General features: G+C 46.5%; 3 protein-coding genes and 1 long non-coding RNA gene across 4 annotated transcripts; 2 read left to right on the forward strand and 2 right to left on the reverse strand.

Annotated features, from left to right (window-relative positions):
- Window positions 1–101: 101 nt before the first annotated feature.
- bacc1 (BPTF associated chromatin complex component 1) lies at window positions 102–3977 on the forward strand. The gene is made up of 6 exons (XM_086057300.1): window positions 102–550; window positions 1555–1649; window positions 1714–1815; window positions 2495–2733; window positions 2974–3063; window positions 3551–3977. The coding sequence occupies exons 1-6, from the start codon at window positions 530–532 to the stop codon at window positions 3613–3615; spliced, it is 612 nt and encodes a 203-aa protein (XP_085913426.1). The 5' UTR covers window positions 102–529; the 3' UTR covers window positions 3616–3977.
- LOC147133682 (uncharacterized) lies at window positions 3921–11084 on the reverse strand. The gene is made up of 8 exons (XM_086057301.1): window positions 10371–11084; window positions 9293–9371; window positions 8466–8515; window positions 8334–8394; window positions 8194–8252; window positions 7999–8066; window positions 6976–7060; window positions 3921–5570 (listed from the first exon to the last, which is right to left on the reverse strand). Exons 1-8 carry the CDS (start codon window positions 10457–10459, stop codon window positions 5459–5461), a joined length of 603 nt encoding a protein of 200 aa, XP_085913427.1. The 5' UTR covers window positions 10460–11084; the 3' UTR covers window positions 3921–5458.
- A 573-nt stretch (window positions 11085–11657) lies between these two features.
- Window positions 11658–13533, forward strand: ovca2 (OVCA2 serine hydrolase domain containing). The gene is made up of 3 exons (XM_086057299.1): window positions 11658–11864; window positions 12704–13028; window positions 13115–13533. Exons 1-3 carry the CDS (start codon window positions 11729–11731, stop codon window positions 13311–13313), a joined length of 660 nt encoding a protein of 219 aa, XP_085913425.1. The 5' UTR covers window positions 11658–11728; the 3' UTR covers window positions 13314–13533.
- A 3233-nt stretch (window positions 13534–16766) lies between these two features.
- Window positions 16767–20814, reverse strand: LOC147133684 (uncharacterized). The gene is made up of 2 exons (XR_015081875.1): window positions 20641–20814; window positions 16767–19124 (listed from the first exon to the last, which is right to left on the reverse strand). It is a non-coding gene; the product is annotated as an uncharacterized LOC147133684 (long non-coding RNA).
- Between the last annotated feature and the right edge of the window lie 1518 nt (window positions 20815–22332).

The following is a 22332-nucleotide window of genomic DNA, read 5'->3' on the forward strand; positions in this document are numbered from 1 at the left end:
TGGGTGTTTCATTGATCAAGAGGGGAAAGGAGTTTTTGCAGTTTTTAAAAAGTACTGGGTTGTACGATAGAATTTGATGGGGACGAATGTATGTTTGGGACACCTGACCAGTGGAGGGCAGCAGTGGACTTGCTGTACCTAGTCTTCTAGGAAAAAGAAGAAGAAGGCAACCAATGAAAAACCTCGGATCAAGACCGCCTTTCCGGTTTAGACCATCCAATGGCGTTCACAGCTTGCCAATTGGGCCCGACTGCCACCTCGCTTTGTGTCAACGATTCTTTCTGCAAAACTGATTCGGGAAGCTCTTGGAGCCGCTTTGCTTTGCAAATCCAATTTGACAAACTTTGACCTTTGGTCGGCGTGTTGTGTATGGAATGTAACTCGTTTCTCAATGGAAACCCGCTAATTACCGACAGCCCGCCCGGCTAACGTCAGCGAGCTCGCGGCTAGCAGTGGTAGCTAGCTTGTGTTTTTGTTTGTATTAACCAAGAAAAGTCGGCAAAGAGAAGAGCTACTGCCTTTTGTCGACATGACGTCTGCTTCTGCGAAGGTATATATGCAATTAGGCAGCATGGATCGTCAGTGGGTTGCTTTCCAAAAAGTTTTGACGCTTTTTTTTTCCTTAAATAATTTATCTTTTCTTTTGATTGAAGAGAATTCTATGTTTTGCTTTGAATGTTTTAAAGCACTTTGAGTTGCATTTTTATGTATGAAAAGTGCTATATAAATAAAATGTGATTGATTGATTGATTGAAGCCATTTCAGATTTTGTCCGAAATGCAAAAGCCCAATAAAAATCGTGACTTTGAGAAAGGAGGTCACGGTTTCGTCATTGTTAGCGAAATGCTCCATTCGCATCAACGTTGTCAACAAAATGGCTCATTTGCGTCGTAATTAGGATGTTCGATATCACTTTGGCGTCCAGATTGGTACTAGTTACCATCACCCTTGCATTACTCACCGATACCGATTACGATACAGCCAGTACTTTCAATACATACAATGTAGATTAACGTAATGATAACAAAACTGTCTGACGCAGATGATGAATCGCCAATGTGTCATACTGCCTCAGTACAGCGCCAACTACTGCCAAAGATGACGTAACTCCATGTCAGATTTGTTTTTTCTACCTAAGTATTGGTGGCTGGTATCGGCAAACTCTATGAATACCTTGAAATATTGGCCTGATACCGTATCGGTACTCGCCCATCCCTGATCGTAATTGTTCACAAAAATTTGATTTCACATTAGAATTAACAAAATTCACACTGTCATTGCTAAAAAGCTGCATTCACATCGTATTTGGTTATAGAGTGATGCATTCGATAATTGGTACCCATCACAATAGTTGGCAAAATGTTTCATTTGCATCGCCATTGTCAACAAATGCTGCCTCTTCATCATTGTATATTTGTTTACAAATTATTTCGTTGGTGTTCGAATTGTTTGCACAAACACTTGGCTCCTCATTGTAAACAAAATGTTGCTTTTGCCCTCCCAGGGGTTTCTGAATCTTGCTTTTGTGTGATTGTTGGGCAAATTCTCTCGCAGGTGGGTGAGATCTTCTCGGCGGCGGGCGCCGCTTTCAGCAAACTGGGCGAGCTGACCATGCAGCTGCACCCGGTGTCCGACAGCAGCCCCGCAGGGTGAGTACGGCCGCCTGCGCTGATAACGGCTTAGCTTAGGTGGCTAATTGCCGGCCGTGTTCAGGGCCAAATGGACAGAGACGGAGATCGAGATGCTGCGCTTGGCCGTACGGCGATTTGGCGACGACCTCAACAGCATCAGCAGCGTGATTAAAGATCGCACCGTGTATGTATGAGAAAACCTGCTTTCATATGTATATATACATGTTCTATGTGGCCCCATGAGTCTAAACTCGGAAAAAGCAAAATCCAGCCATTTTGATCCATCTCACGGGGCGATCATTTTGTTAGTTGCTTTTGACTGAAAATTCCATCACAATTGCTCACGGCTCAGTTTGCAAGCGGCACATGAGCAAAACCTGAAAACAGGTGAGCTGCGATTGGTTGTTACCTGAGCCCTGAGCAACAGAAAAAGTTGTTCGCACCGTTACAAAGGTATAGTGTAGAGCCCTGCCTTAAAATAAAAAAGAAAAAAAACTTTATGCTCATGAAACATGTCAAGGCAGTACACTGCAACCTCAAGTTCCAAACGTAATTGCTTCCATGAGCCTGTTCATAACCTGAAACGTTCATAAATTGAGCTTTTTCCCATTTGAAACGAATGGAAATGCAATTCATCTGTTAAATCTGTTGCAGCCGCAGAACTAACCTTTTTCCAACCTTTTTTTTTTTTTTTCTCTCTCTACACCCGTGTGTGGTCAATACAGTACAATCAGAATGCAATAAGTGAAAATACGCTCTTATAAAGAGGGGTAACACTTCAGCTCCTCTATTGATAGAATGTTCATGGAATTGCGTTTTTGCAGGCAAGTTGAGTGATTGGATTTGTTTTTGTCCCACGGCAGCGCTCAGATCAAGAGCACGGTCAAGAGGAAGTTGTACGAGGATAGCAGGGTGCCCCTCGCCGTCGACTCGCCCAAGAAGAGCGCCAAAAAGGCCGCCCCCCCTGCTCTGCCCGCCGCCGCCGCCCCCCCTGCTCTGCCCGCCGCCGCTGCGCCTGCATCCGCCCCGCAGGTCGTCGTGGCGTCGGGAATGCAGAACTCCTCCTCCCTGGCCCCGCCCATCAAGAAGCAGAAGACAGCAGGTATGCCTCTCGCCCCACTAAAATGCCCGTCTTTCTTTCGTTTGTTCTTTTGCTTTTCTTTTCAACAAAATGCTACGTTCAAATTGTGATTGCTCAGAAAATATAGAAATCGCTTCCAAATTGTTGACGGAATCTTTATTTGGATGACAGTTGTCGAGAAAATGCTTTCTGACCATGTTTTTGGACGTTGAGGTTGGAAAAAAAAGTCACTCAACGAGTCTTGTTGATTGCTGCTGGCAGACGTGACGCTGAGCGCGCTCAACGACTCGGACGTCAACAGCGACTTGGTGGACATGGACGGACTCGGCAAGAAGCTCAACTTCGACCAAGGTCAGCTTCGTTGGGCCTTCGGACGTTTTTGCGTAGCGCCTCCAAAAAACGTGTCGCTCGCTGCATAGCAGTGTCATGACCAAACTTGCCTTAAGTCTTAATCAAAAATCACACAGAGGTTTTATTCCTAAAAAGTTAGAAGAAATTATTGGTATGCTATTGGAAGCACCTGTAAAATGAGGCAATTAGAACTTTTTAGTTTAATAGTAAATGATAAATACTTAAGTATCGTTGCGTTTCTGTCATGAATGATGCGCTACAGCAGTCATACCAAACGTGCGGGCCGGAACCGGCCCCCAAAGAGGTTCGATCAGGACCGCATGATCATTTAAATGTGAAAAAATGCATAAAAGACATATAATTAGTCAGGCTTCTGCTTGACCTTTGTTTTTATGCCAAGCGTGGTCGCGTGGCGCTGTCCAAACAAAAGCCACTTGATTTTGGACATCCAAATGGGTCAACGTTCCTTCTTTGTGGTTCTCCACAGAAAATCTCAACCTGGACTCCAGCCTAATCATCAACCCGGGAGACCTCCCGCTGCTCTCCCGTTGACCGGTGCCACCTGTAGGTTTTTAGCCGACCTTGACTTAGAAGGAAGGTCCCTCAATAGTCAGTCTTCAAGTCAGCATTGATGCTTGCTTTGCTCATAACGTGCTCGAACGCCACCTCGCCCACTACCGAGTGGAGATGGCCTGCGGTGGCTTGAGCAGCTCAGCGAGCCTTGCAAGTTGTTTGGAGTAACTTTCACGTTTGAAAATGGGAGGCGTACTTGAGCTGTTTTCTCGTCAGCGCAACAATCGTGTCTGCAAACAGTTGACGTTCCGTTCCGATAAAAGCCTGCCAGGCGACAGACAAAATCATCCAGACCTTGTTTTATTTTCAGCACGTTGCATAAAAATGTTTCATTTCTCAAATAGACAATTTTGTTCTTTTTGCTCCTTCTTGTGCTTTGACTTCATCAGTCACTTTTTACACAAACTTGTCGGCACGCAATCGCCAAACGTTGCTTCAATGTCAGCCGCCGGACGGCGGCGCAAATCCAGGAAGGGGAAAGTCGTCGTCGTCGTCGTCCTTGCCTTGAAAACACTCAACGGCGGAAAAAAAGTCCCGAAACGCAAACGGACGTGAAAACAGACGGCAGCAAGCGGACAAACACGTTCTTTGGTCGTTGACCTTTGCTTTTGGCTTCACAGAAATAGTTGCACTTTGACGCTAGCGACATGCTAAGCTACTGTGCACAAGTCTGGAGTCCACCATTGCTATTGAGGGCCTTGATATGTCAAAGATGCATGTTCAAGCAAACCGCCACTGAAAATTCAGTGTCCATTCATGTATCAGCAGCATCCGATTCCCTGAAAAAACTTGAAGCCAATTAAGTATCAAAATATTGACATAGCCTTCGCAGTGCCGTCTTGGCCAGTCACGTGATGATTGTGACATTGCGCACGTACTGGAACATGGCACTGCTCATCTATGACCCCTACCTACTTCAGTTTTTCGGCCAATTATATAATCTGATATGATTGTGTTGCATCATAACCTAAATCTGACAGAACTCATGTAAAATTTATTAGAGGAAAAAAAACATTTTTGTTTTTTGGGAGCTAGGGGATTATGTCTTTTAGAATATGGTTCTATATTTCTTTAGAGGAAAAAGGAATAATATAACAGGAATAAATTTGAAAATCGCTTGTTCCGCTGTTTAACTTTTGACTAAACTAGCTACAAAAAAAAAAAATCTCAAATTTAATCTCAACAAAATATATCTTTGTTGAACTTTTTTTTTTCTGGAAAAATCTAATTTTATTCTCTTATTACAACAAAAAATATCAATTTGTTGTTACATTCTGAACCTTTTGGGAGACACAAGGTAGTTAAGTTTGACTGGTGAAAAAAAATTCTCTCCATAAAAGATTCCTGGACCTAATTTCTAAACAAGAACTGTAGCTGTACACTGTAACACTGTCATGGAAAAAAATATGAAAGAAAAAGCAAAGTGCTGGTGTTCATGCAGAGACAGGGAGCGTCCACTTGGGTGCGCTGCTGCTGCTCGCACCAGCGACCAGGCCAGTGTCAAGCAATCAAATGACTGAAGGTCGCAGCATCCCTTGACCTCCCACAAGGATCGTCGTCCTTGCTGAAAATGAGCATTGCGACATGCGGCAAATTTCCATGGGAAGTGAAACTGGGGACAATTCCGAACTGAAAACTCTCCACTGGGAAGAGAAGTTTTCACCTTGACAAAAATTCACAGAATTTTGCAATCCTACTCAAGATGGCGACTGAGTCCTAAGGCACAGGTTGACTCCATCTGGTCCCGCCCCACGTGTGACATCATCACGGGACCTCCAGCAGTACAAGAAGAGGTGGGACTTGTGCGGCGGTGGGGGCGGGCTTAATGTGGCGGGTGGGTGGTGAATGGTGTGAAAGTGGGCGGAGACAGCGGAGGTCCTCCTCCTCCTCCTCCTCCTCCTCCTCCGCTGGGAGCAGACTCTGCAGCCGAGGTGCTTCGGGCAGAGACAAAAAGGAAGCGAGGAGCAATAGTGATTAGGTTTATCATTTTGGGGGCGTTGAAGTTCAAGTCCCGCCCACAATAGGTCAAAATCTACAATACACAGAGGCAATGAAACATTTTTCTAGAGTTACCTTCTACGGGCTTTAAACATTTAACCTATCAAAACACTAAGGCCGCGAATAACTATTTTTTTAATCATATTAATCTGTCAATGAGTGATGAATTGGATGTTTTGTTTTTGTTGTTTTTTTTTTAAATCATCTCGGTTAACTCTCACTCATACCAGACTTTTTCCAGAACCTCTGTGAAATGACCTAAGTATGTAATTCGGGTAGAATGAGTTAAAAACTGCACATTATTTCAAATAGGCAGTGCAGAAAAAGTCTGATTTTCAAAACACACCAAAGGTAGTCAGTCGGCTTTCATTGACGACTAAACAAACGGAAGGATGTTTACTGTTGAGAGGTTGAAATTCCGATTTGCAAGGTCTCAAAATGATTAAGCGAGCAATAATTGCACCTCTGCACAACACACTTACAAACTATCCAACCAAACCACGTCATTTTATCTAACCAAAGTGCGCTATGTTCACACTAACAAATAATGCAGAACTTAGATTCCAACATTAGCGCTAAATGTTAACTTCCAAAGTGACTTATAACGGTAGCGCTAACGAAGACCAAAGTTAGCTTCACGTGTTAGCGCCAACACCAGCTTCTAACCTTACTTCTAGTTTTGGAGCTAACAAAGACCAATGTAAGCATCTAATATTAGTTCCAACATTAGCTTGCATTGTTACCTCGAGCGTTACAAGTAAATGGGGAATATCAACATTAGATTCTGATCTTAGGCTCCAATATTAGTGTTCAACGTTAGCTTCCAATGTTACCTCTAGCGCACAGGTGTCATGAGGTGTGATCACACGTTTATTTGGGTTCACAGTCTTAACGTCCCTCCAAAGTTTGACATCCCTACTCTAGCGGAAGAGTTAAGAAAGACCAATGTTAGATTCCGACCTTTGCATTCAAACTTAGCTTTCAATGTTGCCTCAAGCGTAAGAGCCAACAAACACCAATGTTAGCGTCAGAAGTTAGTGCTAACATTAGCTTTGAATTTTAGCTTCCAATTCTACCTCTAGCGTTAGCGCTTAAGAGCTTAGCTTAGTTCCAACGTGAGCTTCCAAAGGAGCAGGCTGTTTGGGTGTCATCTTGAGGTAATTTACAGCACACAAAGTTGAGTTTTTCAGCAACTAGTTTGTAATGAGGTCGTACAGACGAATGTGCGAGCAGCTGAATGGCAAATGGTCGGTGGTTCACTGTACAGGGAACTAAGCCAGGAGCGTTGTGATTAGACAAAAAGTGAACAAAGTTAGGAGGAGTGTTGTGATTGGTCATCACCTGAGTGCATAACGACTGTGGTGAGCGGGGTCTAACACTCCAGTCACAAAAAGCTTCTTGGGGGGGCCGTCTGACTCCGCCCCTCCTGAGAGACGACATCAAGAGAGGACAGTGAGGAATCGCATGGACATCGGTATACTGTCGTTCTACCTTAACTGAGGCCTCTCATTGGTTCCGCGAGCGAGCTCGTCACCCCGCCCGCCTGCTCGTGTAGCAAATCACTTTTGCCCATTCAAATGCCATCAATGCGTTCCAGCCAGCCCAAAAACATTTGGGGGATTTTTGGTTTGTTTTTAAACAACAGAAAATAGCACTGTACTGTCTAAAAACTGAGGCTGCCAGTAACTATTTGAATAATTGACTGTTGATATTTTTTTCCATTAATGGGGCTGCATGGCTCAGTGGTCGAGTGGTTGTTTCCCAACCCAGAGGTTGTGGGTTCGATCCCCGGCCATTGCGACCACGTCGAAGTATCCTTGAGCAAGATACTGAACCCCCAGTTGCTCCTGATGCTGCGTCATCAGTAGGTAGATGAGTTACAGTGTGAAGCGCTTTGAGTACCAAAGGATACAAATGCACTATACAAGTGATAGCCCATACCAGTCAATGGATCGGAAAAAATAATTTAAAAAAAAAAAAAAAAAATTCAATTTCCATTACTTTACTCAAAAATGTTATTTCAATTCGACAGTGCAGAAAATTCACACGCTGACTACGTCTCAGTTCCCGTCTCGGTCCGTCCATAACATCCGGTGTTAAAAGTGTTCATCGTTGTTTCCCAAAGTAAAAGTGGATGCTTGCAAATGTCTAATTTTGAAAAAACAAAACAAAAGATAATCAGTCTGCAGAAATTGGAGAATATTTACTATTCAGAGGCTCAAATTCTGAAAGTTTGGACAATTTGACATTTCTAAACGATGAATCGATTATTAAAATAGTTGATTGATTTGATAATCGATTAGTTGTCGATTAAGTTAAGGTAGCACCGTCTATAAAAATTGGGATTGAATGAAAGATATAAACCTTTTCGCTTGAGCGGCGTTAAGGCGGGCCATCTGACGTTGACTCCGCCCACAGCTCTGCCGGACAATCTGCAAGTCGAGAGACAGGAAAGAAATGTCATGAGTTGCAGAGAGAAAAAGGACATTTGCAAGAATCACGGCAGCGAGCGAGACGTCAGTCAGTCAGTCTCGGCTCACTGAGTGGTTGCAGCCCGACCTCCTGGCCGGACTCGGCGAGGAATTTGGCGTCGCGTTGCTTTGCTGCCAGCCAAACCACTGAGGATGACACAAACGCAAACGGGTTAGGGTCAACTTAAGCATGAGCGTCAACAGCACGGCCGCGAAGGCAAAGGCCACCTCGGCTGGCGGCTGCTGTTGCCACTGGCTGCTGGGCGGAGCCGCGGGCTGACAGGAAACACTGGAAGGCAAACAGGAAGTGTGAGTGCGAGCGCCCGCAAAGTGGGAGGGGCCAGCCAGGCGCGTCGCCACCTGAGTCTGTGCGGTGGGTTCCCCAGGAGCGACGCCTCCATGTTGTCCTCCTGCACACATGAGCACGCACGTCATGCTGACTGGAGGCGGACGGGGGACGCGCACGCAGAATGAAAGCGTTTGCACACAAATAAGAGAAAATCAACTGCAAAAGTAAATAGACAAATTGTTGAAATGGATGCGTTGCGCCGCCTTCTGATCAAATCGCTGACGGAGTATGGTTTTTGTTTTTCAAACTCGCTGCTCGAGCCCAAAAACCCTGATCGCATAGAGCCGCGTAGCGACATCGGCAAACATATTTTTTTTCCGCAATATGTTCTATGCCGGCCTACTAGTCTAAACACGGCATTCGGATTAATATTGCGTTTGTGCAATATGAGAAATCCACCCGCGTTTAGATAGCTCAGGGGGCGGCCATTTTGTCACTTCTGTCGACCGGAGATGACATTGAAGTTGCTCAGGGCTCAGATATCACGGCTCAGCTTCAGAAAATAACTGAGCCGCGATTGGTCGTTATCTGAGCCCTGAGCAACTTCGCTGTCACAAAAGTGACAAAATGGCCGCCCCCAGAGATGGCGAAAAGTGGGTGCATTTTGCTGCTTAATTTATATTCCACAAACGCAATATTAATCAGAATGTTGTATTTCAACTAGTAGGCCTCCATAGAACATATTCTGGAAATAAATATGTTTGGGTTGATTTTCCCCGTTAAAACTATGACAACTATGAAAAGAAAAAAAAATCCCCCTCACTAATAATCTCCAATTGCTGGCCCAGCCCGAGTGTGCGGTGGACACACACACACCCACACACAGGCACACACTGACCTGTGACAGACAGCTGCAGTTGACGGACACTCGCCTTTGTCGCAGCGAGACGGCGGGACTGCACACTGCCATACGCTCACTGGTGGACGCAAACGCAACAATCAGACGTGGCAACGTCAGTGCCTTGGCGGCCAACAGCAAACTCGGCGCGCGACAACTCGTCCTTTGGGAGACATCGCAAGCTAACGTTATTCTTGCAAAGTAGCGATGAATGCGGTCGCCTCGCAAAGTGGCACTCTTATTTAGTTCGGCCAAAACGCGTCCCAAGTGTCCTCGGATGGTTTTCAAAGCATCACAAGAAATCATTCACAATTGATCACGAAAACTCAATTGACGTCAATTCTTATATTGTCTTCGCTCTGGTTTACGGTGAGTGACAAGAACAAGAAGCGCTGAGGCCAGGGGAACAAACAAACCAAACATGGCAACACCGGTGGACGAATGCATGGGCGCTGCAATTAATTCTGTTCTCACGGCATCACCCACAGTTTCCTTTTTGAAAGACGAACAGCAGGAGTATTCTTAGCTGCTTTTTTATCTCTTGGGTTTGTATTTCCGTTGCCGTGATTGGTCAAAACAAACGTTTGGTAGGCGTGCACAAGTTGCCGCATCGCCCAATCAGTGCAAAGTATTGTGCTGAATGTCCCGCCTTTCCCGAGCAGATCACATTGGAGCAGTTCCAGATTGGTAACTGTGGACAACTCCTATGAGTGACTCACATTAGCAATTTGGCTCTTGCCAGGTTAGGGATCGGTAACAAAAATAAATGCTTGCAAACGGTCCTATCTCAGTGTTGTGAAAATTGCAGACATTTTACAAGAAACAGGAAGTCAATGCACATGATATGCCTTTGCGGGCCACATAAAATGATGTCGCGGGCCGCATCTGGCCCCCGGGCCTTGAGTTTGACACCTGTGGCTTCGATGGGGGGTCTTTAACTTATTGAAAAAAAAATTAATTGTGTGTGTGTGTGGGGGGGAGCATATTTCCTTTATTTATCTGCTATGAAGGAAAAGAAAATCCTGAATTTCATAATTCATGCACCAGCGGGTTCATTACGGCCTACAGTACCACTAACCTGACACCCGTAATCATGGGGGCGCTGATGGACCTGCGTAAAGCCCCGGCAGCTGCGCCTGCGCACTGGTCCACTTCCATCCGCTCCATCGCGCCAGGCAGATCCGATCCGCGAAGCCTCCCAGGCGGCCAAGAGTTCTACTCAAGTCCGCTAGAAGCCCGACCCGCAGGCCTCACTCACTTCGAGCCGCCGCTTGAGCGCGAGTCCGAACGGCGACGCGGCCTTCTTTCTACCGCATCGCCCTTCGCCCCAAAAACAAAAAAACAAAACGGCGACCGGGTTCCGATCCGACGGCGGTTCCGAGCGTCAGTCGAAATCCACAACGACCGATGTTGGCGCCCGAAGACACGAATATTAAAATTGTGCCAAATCCCGCAAAAACAGCCGAGCGAAAGTTGGCTCCGGACATGAGGTCTAAAAGTCAGCAGGAAGGGTCCAACTTTGTCCTGCAGTCGGCGCACACTTGGCTCACTTTTGGAGAAGCAGAGGGGCGCTGAGTCGGTGTCGCCAAGCCGCCACGAACCGGGCCAGGGGTGCCGTCCCCCGGGCGCAGTCGCTCGTGCGAGTCGCCCTACGCGCGCACGACGCGCATCTGCAACATGTTGAACGGGTTCGCGAAGGCCAGCAACTTTAACGCAACCCTGACACGGAATGGGCAGAAAAACACGCACACACAAAACTCCTCAGTCCTTGGCTAGGGCAAGCCATCGGCGCCCTCGTGTGGTCGCATGGAGAAATGCAGCACGAGCGCTGGAAAGTTTGACGCATCCAACTTGAAAAAAAAAAAACAATACAGTACAATGAAATACATCTTTATTTATATAGCGCTTTCACAACATTTATGAAATAATAAAAGTTCGCGCCCCCAAAACGCTTTAAGGTCAAACATTTGGTTTCATTCCTGTGCCCGTTCGTATGTCTGCTTTAGTGTATTTGTGTGTCTGTGTGAGAATGTTTTTTTTCGTGTCCTATTTCTGTGCGTGTATGCATGCATGTGAGCTCGTGTGTGAACGTGTTCGTGAGCGTGCGTGTGTGAGAATGGGTGTGTGCAGAGGCGGAGCTATGGCCACCCAACAACTAGCGGGAAATCTTGATAGTTGTGATCCTTCTGCCATTTTCATACGGATGCAGTATTTCAGTATTCTTAGACCAGGGTTAAGGTTAGTTACTCTGATGTGTGTGTGTGTGTGTGTGTGTGTGTGGTGGGGGGCGGGGTTGGCGTGTGTGTGGGTGCCTTAATCATTTCGACCAGTGGAGGGCAGCAATGCACTTGACACGCCACATCTGGCGCAAATGAGGAAAAAGAAGAAGCTAAGCTTGCTAGTTAGTTCCGGTGAACTCTTCATCTCGCACTGACCATGGCTCCTTTGCGGGTGCTGTGCGTGCACGGCTACCGGCAGAACGGCGTCTCGTTCCGGGAGAAGACGGGCGCCCTGAGGAAGCTCCTCAAAACCAAAGTCCACTTGGTGTACGTGGACGCGCCGCACTTGCTCGGTGAGCTCAAGCGCAACTCACTTCGAACTTCAGCCGGCCTGAAGTTCTTTCTCCCTCTGGAGCTTGTCTGTGAACTCATCATGAAATATTGAGGATTTGCTGGAACAATGTTTTTTGGTTTGTTTTGGTTTTTAAATCGCTTAATTGTATCAGTAAAATGCTGTTTTCCACGAAGCAAAATTTGAACGGTCGAACGTGACAGGTGCAGTGGATTGAGTGGCCACTAGGTGGCGGTATATGCCCACTGTGATTCGTAACCGATGCACGTCACTCCCGTGACCAAGCTCGTGTAACAATTGAATTTCGTTGCTAATTCAATCTTTTCACCTTTAAAATTAATTGAATGCCAATGTGAGAATTTTTACATTTGGGAGATTTTCATGGCAGTTGAACTGAATTTACTCAACCGACGTGAGTGAGTCATATTTACCTCAACATTTGCGATTTTGGTTAATGCAATTTCTAGTGATTGTTCAATAAAATATTTAAAGCCTTATCCACTATAAAAAAAAATCTATATGGTGTTTCAGGGTTTCAGCCCTGGAGTCAGCGATATAAAAACCCCAGCATAGTAATTGAGGAGAATTCAGTTTGTTGACTATGTGAAAGTCCCGATACAGATTAGGCATTATTTCATTGTTTGTTTTTCAACCCTAGAGGTACAATAGAATCCACGATATCAAAATATATTGTCGCTGTCATGTGAAAAACACTTATCTCCTTTTATTCATTTTTATATTTTTACCTGATTCATGTTTACTTTCCAAACATTCTAGAAATTTCCAGCACTATCCAGGACTAATGTGGTGGTTGTTGTTGTTGTCGCTGTCGCGGTGCAGCCCAAGAAAGCGTCGGCGGCACTTTGGACGACGACGGCGGTGGAAACCGGGAGGCCCGAGGCTGGTGGTTCTCGGACCCCGCCTCCCGGACCTTCAGCGCGCAGCAGCGTTGCGACGAGAGCGCAGGCCTGGACGAGAGCGTGGCGGCGCTGTGCCAGGCGGTGCGGCATCACGGCCCGTTCGACGGCATCCTGGGCTTCAGCCAAGGCGCCGCTTTGGTGGCCATGTTGTGCGCGCTGCAGGAGTCCAACGCCGAGCCGGACTTCACCTTCCGCTTCGCCATCCTGGTCGCTGGCTTCCGCAGCGCCTGCGCGCAGCACCTCAGGTCAGGCCGGCAAAAACTTTCCGTGGGGTCGGGATGTCTGACGACACGGGGCGTAAACGTCGTAGCCCTTTGCACCCCTTCCTCAGATTCTACTCGAAGCCGCTCCAGATGGCGTCCATGCACGTGTTCGGCCTGGAGGACGGCGTGATTCCCGCCGACATGAGCCGGGATCTCCTCACGATCTTCCGAGACCCGCACGTGCTCACTCATCCCGGCGGACATTTTGTCCCGGCCGCCTCTGCTCACAGACAAACCTACCAGAACTTTCTAGAGCGCTTCCAGTGATGGCGGACGCAAATGAGATGCACAATAAATGATTGAAAATCTCACTTCCTCACTCAAAAACAAGACAACAAATCAAGACAAGAATCTCTCCAAAGTAAAAGCGAGCATGAGAGTTTGTCTCATTTCAAGCTTGAAAGTTGCAATATTTTTGTGTGTGTGTATGTGGAACTTTGCATTCTAAATATCAGATAAAAATAAATTTCTAATCCAAAGCCCCATATTATCACACCTACTAAGTCCAAACATCCCCGGTGTCCCCCCGTTGTAACTCGAAACATCAATCTGAATTGTCCCGTTGAAGTCAAGTAAACATCAATGAGAAGCATCCCCTTTAAGTCCAAATCTCACAAATAAGCGTCTGTTTTACTTTTACTCTTCGATAATAATCATCCATTTGAGGTTGAAATATCAATAACTAAATATCTATTTTAAATGTAAACCTCAGTAATCACTCCATTTTAGGTCCAATTACAATACAAGCATGCCTTCAAAATTCAAGCATCATGAAAAACAAGTATAAATAAATAATCAGTAATAAGTGTCCATTTGAAGTCTGAGCATCAACAATTAAAGTTTCCATTTTAATTCTACACATCACTGATGAGCGTCCATTTGAGGTCTTTAAGCATTCGTAATAGGCTGCCCTTCTCAGTCAAAGCATCACTAAAAGAAACAGTAAGCACTAAAAGAAAAAATGAAGGCAAACCTCAGGAACAAGCAGCTACTTTCAAGCGCAGTAAATACCAATCAAATGTTTTCATTTGAAGTCCCAACTTCAGCTCAGCAACGTGTAAGAGTGGAGCCAACATGGCTGCCGTCTTGCTCAAGGGAGCCAACATGGCCTCCGTAGTAGACAAATAAATAAAAATGTCCACCGTGGTGGGCTGCTTTCCTCTTCTTTCCCTTCTTGTTGTGTTGCCATGCCGGCGCGTCTTTGTCCGTGCGTGCGCTCTGGAGTGAGTCACTTTAACCACAATGCATTCTGGGAAGATGACACGTGTGTGTCCTCGTGCGCGCCCCCGCCGCTGCTTTTGAGCATTTCCAGATGTTCGCACACACGCGTTTGCCTCCCAACTGCGTTCCCGCCCGTGGCCCGTCCTTGACTCAAGATGGCGTCTTTGGGACGGGCCGCTGGCCGCGTTGGCGATCATTCGCTGGTTGCCGACTGCCCCGTCGGCTGCAAAGCCGCTCGTCGTGTGCCCGCTGTACGCTGGCCTCCCGAATGACTTGGATGGAGCTCCTCCCATTTCCATCTTAGTCCCCAGACCTCGACCCCATTGAAAGGCTATGGAGGGGGCTCGAGAGGAGAGGAGCCAAGTGGCCGGTAGATTTGGAGGGATTGTACCAATTGTACAAAGTCTTTGCTGCACAGTTGTAGAAGGAATAGAAGCTATAGTGCAGAGGTTCTTTGCAGCGGTACACAAACATTGCAATTGGCTCGGCATGTGCGAAAGCAACTCGGGCAAGTCATCGTACAAGTTGTGGATGTGGTCCAGCTCTTCTGCCTCTTGCTGTTGGCCGTCTCTCACTTTTTCCCCCGTCCGGACCCAAAAAACAAAGGGGAGTGGTTATCACCCCACACATGTGGTTTGTTGTTTTCATAATGTGTCGTCTTGGAGACGGAGCCGGAGGCGGGGCCATGTCACATGCGTATAAAACACTGCACACGCGCACGCAGCCTGGATGCAGCGATGGTGGATTTTGAGTCTTCGAAACTTTTGGAATAACTTTTTTTTTTTTTTTTTCCCCCTCCAGAAGAAGCAAACGGAAGAACCGTTATAGACTTGTGACGTCCCGCCAAAGTGGACTTCCGCTGGATTCTTTTTGTGCGTGTGCGCGCGTGTATTACATGTTTGTCTGCACTGTGCGTGCGTGCGTGGACGTTAGTAATCGTGTGTTTGTTGCTATCACGTGTAGTTGTGTGTAACTGTGTATATTGTGTGTTGGTGTGCATCGTGTCGTATGCGCGTTTATGAATGTTAGCGCGCACGAAGTATGTGGCGTGTTGCCGGTCGTCCCTGAACAGTAAGAGTTTTATGTGCTGTTGTGTGTCCATTTGTCAGCACATGAGCTTTTATTGTGCGGGGAGGCGGAGCCTATGCCACGCCCCTTGTAAAATGTAAATGTAGCATAGTACATAATTGGATAACAAACTACAGTACGCCAATTTTAATATTTATGATCTTTATTTTCTTTTGTGAATGTTTTCTTAAAGAGAAACATTTACATCTCACTATATAAATTTGTCAATTTATGTTCTTTTTTTTCCACGCTGATTTTTCCATTTAATGTGCTTAATTTGAACATGTGGATCTTTTTTCGTTCTTATATTGGTTAAACTTTTTTTTTCTTGTCAGGGGACGGAGTAAAAAACAAAATAACGATTACATTAATTATTTTTCACGAATTTATCTTGTCTGTGCTTGATGCTTATTTTCTACTAGTGGGTGTAGTTCCACCTTGCGTAATCCTTCCAAAAAAGCAGAATTAGCACGGTCCAACAGCACCTTCTAGTGGTCAAATTACTGCACTACAACACAGTAAACTGTTGCTCTGTTGTTTGGTTTCACGCTTCCAAATTATTGTTTTCAGACACTTGTAAAATGTATTCTGGCTTCTTTTAGTCAGGATAATGTATTTAATATTAGTCTGTCACATATTTAGTTAATGCTTTATGCATAAAACTGCAGGTTAATCCCGGGGGGAGGCTTTCTGCTTCCTCTTGTTCCTCCCCCTCCTTCTTCTTCTCCTCCCTTTTCTTCTTCTTCTTCTTCTTCTTCTTCTTCTTCTTCTTCTTCTTCTTCTTCTTCTTCTTCTTCTCCTCCTTTGTCTTCTCCTTCTTCTTCTTCTTCTTCTTCTTCTACACAGACACCTATAGCGAGCTAGCTAACTTCTTGGACTTGGACAGAAAGCAGAAAATTTCGTCGGACTGTGAACTTCAATCCTCCCAAAAGGATTTGACCTCGACTGGGCCAGTGGGGACAAAGTAAGTCCAACTTGTACTCACTGTTCAAGCTGCAACAGTTTTTGCCGAACAATCATTCTGCCTACAAATGTTTTGTTTTAAAAATCTCAAAACAAGGAAAACGTTTCGATTTTGAGAAAGAGCCTGGAAGCTCAAGAGAGGAAAATGAGGACAGTAAATTAACAACCAGACTTCAACTATACAAGCATGAAATGATTTCAGTTCCACCTAAAATTAGATCAGATTATGAAACAATATAGCAAGAAAATAATTATAAACAAGATTTTTGATATTCCTCACTGGTGTGTGACATTTTTTACTTTTTTTTTTCTTGATGTACAGCTTTGTGGATCTTGCTTGTCAAAAGTTTTATCGACATTGAAATTCTGAACATGTTGCTTGCTTTCATTCCACGATACTGCATTCATTCATTTTCAGCCTGTTTTTTTCTCTCAATATTTCCATCAACACAAAAAAAACCTCCAGAAGACTTTTTATACATTTTTATTTTCAGAAAGAAAAATATGACCATGTCCTATTGCGAATGTTAGTAAAAAAAATAACAATAATGAATAAAAGAAATGGTAAATTAAGCACAAAGAAGTAGAAATATCAAAATGGAAAATAAATCGATTTGTAAGTGCTACGGTCCACTGTACATCTATATTAGACTGACTTAACAATTTGATGTCACTAAAAACAGCAACTGCACACTAAACTATCATTATTATATATAACGTCATTAGTTTACTTAAAACAAATCATTTTGTGGCAGAAAACAAGTGAAAAATCGTACATATAAAAAAAATACATACAGTACATAAAAAAAAAGAAAATTGCAATGTCTCCTGCTGGCCTTTAGGTGGCACGCCACCTGTGCTCCTTCAACCCATTTTTTATTTTATTTTTTATCCAAAGGCTTTATTGAAGTGTTGTGCAACAAAAATAGCAAAGTTCCTGAAGAAACATATTTTGGGTCACTTCTGTAGTTGCAACCCGGGGGCAGCAGAGGCCACGTGTTGCATCACCGTGAAGACGCCTGCCCCTAGCGACCATGGCTGTAGACTGTTACCATGGTTACCTTTCGCGAGCGTAACAATCTAAAGCCACGGTCGCCATGGAGACAGCAGCAGCGGTGGAGTTGGTTGGCATGCCAACAGCAGGCGGCCGGCTCTCTTTGGCTGGCTGGCCACGAGACTCCCGGTTAGGTCCGTCCGTCCGTCCAGGCCTGTCACGATCGAGTTTGTTTAAAATCAATAACCCCGTTGACTTTTCCCATCCAAAAAGAGTCATTAGATCGCTGGCCCGCAATTTCTGTATTTTTTGGAACACATTTTCCCATAATAATCACGTGCCTTCCACTCACTCTCGATCCCCGCTTGGCGATGTGTTGATGACGGACGCGTTTCTCTTTGTTGGCAGGCGGCAAGCTCAGCTCAGCTAAGCTAAGCTAAGCTAAGCTAAGCTTCCCCCTCTTGCGTTTGAACACAAATGAGTTTCCAATTCCAAATGTCCATCTTTGAGCACCATATCTAGTCTACAAATCCCTTCAACTATGTCCCAACTAGCAATGCTAGGCCAACGGTAGGTTCAAAGTGACCTTGTGACCAAGCAATGTGACAGGCTGACCCTGCGTCGAAATCGCGGCGACTGACGCTAACATCCTGGCGGGCCCTGATCCCGATTCCCAGCCACGCCCGCGCCCAAAATGCGTGCCAGGCGTGACAGAGGGCATCCGCTGTCAAAACTGGGCCAAACATATTGCTGCGGTGACCTGGCAGGGAAAAGGTCATTGCTTGACTGCATTATCAACTTTCAACCAACAGAGGGTGCCAATATACTAAAAGGCAACCCAGTCCTCGGGGCCTGCAAATGTTTTCTGTATGCCATAATCTGGTGGCGGCCAAGCGTCGGGGTAAAATCCATGCGTGCAAATGTTTTTGTAGTGGCCTTTTATTTGGATTATTTCCCCCCCCATCCATCCATCCGGTGCCTGGTCGGTGCGTTTGCCAGGCGTCAGTAGCCATGACTGTAGACTGTTACTGTAGCGGGAGTTTGCATACAAGCAGTAAGCAGTCTAAAGCCAAGGTGCTGATGCTCCGGCCAGCTTTGGCAAAGTCCACAAAGGAAAACTCAAGCACACAACGCAATCAAGGGCAAAAGCGGTGACCACCCTCAAAAAAAAAAAAAAAAGAAATTCAGTGAGTGTTTCCGACAATGGGGGTTTCCCTTCTCCGACATTTATTGTTTCGATATTCAAAAGACGATTGCGTGACGAAGCGCTAATAAGCAGGGCTCCGCTGTACTGCGCAATTCTTCATCTCTTTTCTTCTTCATCTTGTCATGAAATGGGGACTTCTCTTTTTTTTTTCAAGAAACCACCAAGCCGGAGGAAGATCAGCCTATCTGAGGCAAAAGGTGTGATTGACGAGCTGTCAAACATTTGCCATGTCATCTCGGGCACACCGCTGCAGCCTTGCGCTAATCTGTTAGCTTGGTTTTCAGGAGCTTAGCTGACACGTTTGGAATATCCCCTCCCGAAAATCTATCAATGACACCCATCGCTCGTGTGCAAACGCACAGTGCTAATGCTAGCTTGGCATTGCGAGTGCTGCTATTTTGTTAAGAAGAAGAAGAAGAAGAAGAAAAAGGCCGATTTCGCCGATTTCGGCAAACGACGTGGAAGTGCATGTTTGCTAACGGCGCCGCCCCGGAGATACGTGTGAGCACGTCATGATGAAAAAGGATTTTGCGGCTCCGCTCCGGCTTCCTCCCACATCTCCAAAACATGGCGGCCGCACTGACAAAGACGAAGAAGACGAAGATGAGATTCTCGCCGGAGAAAACTACACAGACAGAAGAAGCACAAGGCAACGTGACGCTAGCGTCGCAGAATCAAGCGCCGCACAACTGATTTGGGGAAATGACAAGAAAAAACAAAAGCTTGTGGAAAAAGATTTTCACCAAAAATGTCAATTGTTACAATTGTAATCCACTGATGCATCCATTTTTTTTTACATTTTGCATCTACAGTCTTTACACACATTTTATTGGAAGTGAGAATTGGCCAAGTATTTAAAAAAACAAGAACAAATAACGATATGCCAAATTGCTTACTTTGACTTAAATTTGCTGTTTGAATATTTTACAATAAACAAACCGCGCAGGCCACAAAATGTGTGTGTGTTTTGAATAGACAGACTAGCTGTGCTGCCATCTTGTGGAATCCTGGTGCCACGCGACTATGTTGACGTCAGTTAAGGAACTTCATTGAGACAAAAGTAGTGCTTTACAGTCATCTTGGTCCCAAGGACCGATGTTGATGTGAGTTTAGAGCCTCATTTAGACAAAAGTAGTGCTTTTCCGTCATCATGATGCCAAGGGACCATGTTGACTTGAGTTGAGGAGCTTCATTAAGACAAGGGTAGTGCATTCCACCATCTTGTGGCCTCTAGGATTTTTTTGCTCTTTTGGATCTCATGAAAGTGGGCTGCCAGTGTACCTAATTGAGTGGCCAGCGGGCAGTGACATTAAACCAAGGTGACTTTGTGAAATGATCCAACCTTCCGTATTATTTGCATTTTTTTACTTTCTGAACGCGTACTTGAGGCAATATGTTGCTAATGCTAATCAGGATGCTAATCGGCAAAGTGTGCTTTCCCGCCACTTCAGCAGCACGTGGTCTGAACAGCGCCTCTCATCGCGTGCGCTGTCCGTGGTCCTGAGCCACGCGTCTGTGTCGTCACGCGTGCCGCCAACCAATGGGCGTCGACCTCGCTCGGGCTCCTGACGTATCAGAGCGCGCCCGGCTGCTCGGTTTCCATGGCGGCAGCAGCCGTGCGCGTTCCCGAGTTGTGAATGAATAGCGTCCATTCACTGACCCCCCCCCCCCTTCCCCCCCTCCCCTCCTGCGCAATCCCTCCCCTCCCACACACAGTGGGACTCACACTGCGGGCTGCGCGTGCTCGACGCCCACCTTTTTTTTCGTCTTGTAGTAGTTGCGCGTGCGTGTGTAGGCTGTCATCCGCAACGTGCGCAAGAGTGACGCGGGGCCGACGTCACTGAACGACGACGTCACTTGGAGGAAACAACAGCTGGAAGTCCATATAAGGCAAAAGGGGCTCCCGGCCGCAAGGCAGCCACGTAAGCGACGCTCGCGAGTGACCGGAAGTGGAAAAACTCGCGCTGGGTGACACACTCACACGCACGCGCTTTTTTCCGTGGTTTGACGGAATACTGTGACATTGGCGGGAAAAGTCAAGCCGTGCGACTGAGTCACACTGCAGCAACGCTCACCTTCATCATCATCATCATCATCATCATCATCACTCCGCTCGATCAGAAAACAAGTTTTGCACTCACCTGCCTCCGCGTGGGGGAAAAGTGGCGCGCGCACGTGTTGGACTGTCAACGACGTCGTCCACGTGCGTGCAAAGTGTCCACGCGTGCACGGCTCGTCCTCCTCCGTTCTTTTCTTCTGTGATGTGTTTGTCTTCTCGTTGTTCTCGTGATCTGGTTGGTGTCCGTGGCCGCCGCTCGCTTCCCTCACAGAGCGGCTCTCCCATCCTCCGTGGGCTTTTTATAGAGATGCCCTAGTAACTCGTAGAGGGGGAGGGGAGGGTGGGAGTGGGAGGTGGACGTGCGCCTTGGTGGGGGGCGGGGGGGGGGGGGGTTAGCGCATTCATTCAAAGATTCACCTACACACGTACGTGCGTGGACACGTCACTAAGGCGCGTGTGCTGCTATTTATAAGGGAGGAGGGGAGGGGCGAGCGAGAAGTGGGAGCTCGGCTTCATCAGCATCTTCATCATCGTGCAGTGGGAAAGAATTCAATTCCATCTCATTGGCCTGAAAATGATAGTCCAGCTAATACATATTTGTTCAGCTTGCGCCGTATTGTGACAGGCGGAGCAATTCGAGGCTTATCCACTAGATGGCAGAAGCTACACAATTCATCCGTTTTTGTTTTTTTTCTGGCATTTTTGTTTTAATTAGATGAAAAAAGAAATACACTTTGCGCATTTAAAACGGTCACATGTTACGCGTAGGCAGACAATCTCACAATACTGATGGTCATATATTCTTTATCCTCTGCGAAGAATGACTGCTGCTGCTGCTGCTGCAGGATAGTGCTGATGTATCGGCTGTCTGGTGTTTGTCTTAAAGTAGCCTCCGGTGGCCAAGGTGCACACGGCATGCAGGAGCAGCACCCCCCCCCCACCCCCCCGCCCCCTTGAATTGAAGCAAAAACCCGTTGAACGGTCATTTCTCACTGACGATATACGCTCTTGAGCAGGGGAGGCCAGGCTTTTGCAGCATACGAGCTACCCACAACTTTTTTTTTTTTTTTTTATTGACATAGAATTCTTTGTGTACAGTATATGCATATGTTTTGTACCTATACACAGTGACTGATGATGCCTTGCACGCGCTGAATGGAATCAGCTGCTCACAGCTGGGCCGTGCGCACACTTGGCGATAAACGTCGGACACGTTGGCCGTTGGAATGCTCCTTGGACTTTGTGTTTTTTGTCAAAGGCCTCAAAATTGCCGTTTCCACATTTCCCTCCTCATTGCCCGCTGCAGCAAGCGCCCCGGGCGGGCCGCCACCGCACCGAGCGACCTGCCCACACGTCATCGGAGGGCCGCCGTTGGGACCGAGGGGCCCCGACGCATGCATGCACGGGCGCATGTTTTGCCGATTGCAAAAACGGAAGACCAAAAAAAAAAAACCCATCTTCGTCTCCCTCTTCTTCTTGTTCGTCTTGTCTCCCATCAGCCGCCCACTTCCCCATTTCCCCCATTCTGACTCATACTGAAATCCCAGTGAGACACACACACACACACGCGCGCGCACACGCTCGTTTGTGGTTTCGCTCCCTTTGATTGCCAAGCATGCAAAGAGAGCGTGCGGGCCGACGCGAGAACTAAACAGAAAGAGCGAGAGAGGAGAGGAGGAGGACTGCAAGGTGGGACGCGGGGATGAGGCGGAGGAAGAACAAATGGAGGAGACGAGGGGAGGGAGCCGAAGAGGAAGTAGAAGAAAGGATGGAG

The sequence above is a fragment of the Filicampus tigris genome, chromosome 17 (genome assembly GCF_054856515.1).
Source record: "Filicampus tigris isolate MCC_2025a chromosome 17, RoL_Ftig_1.0, whole genome shotgun sequence".
NCBI classification, from domain to species: Eukaryota; Metazoa; Chordata; class Actinopteri; order Syngnathiformes; family Syngnathidae; genus Filicampus; species Filicampus tigris.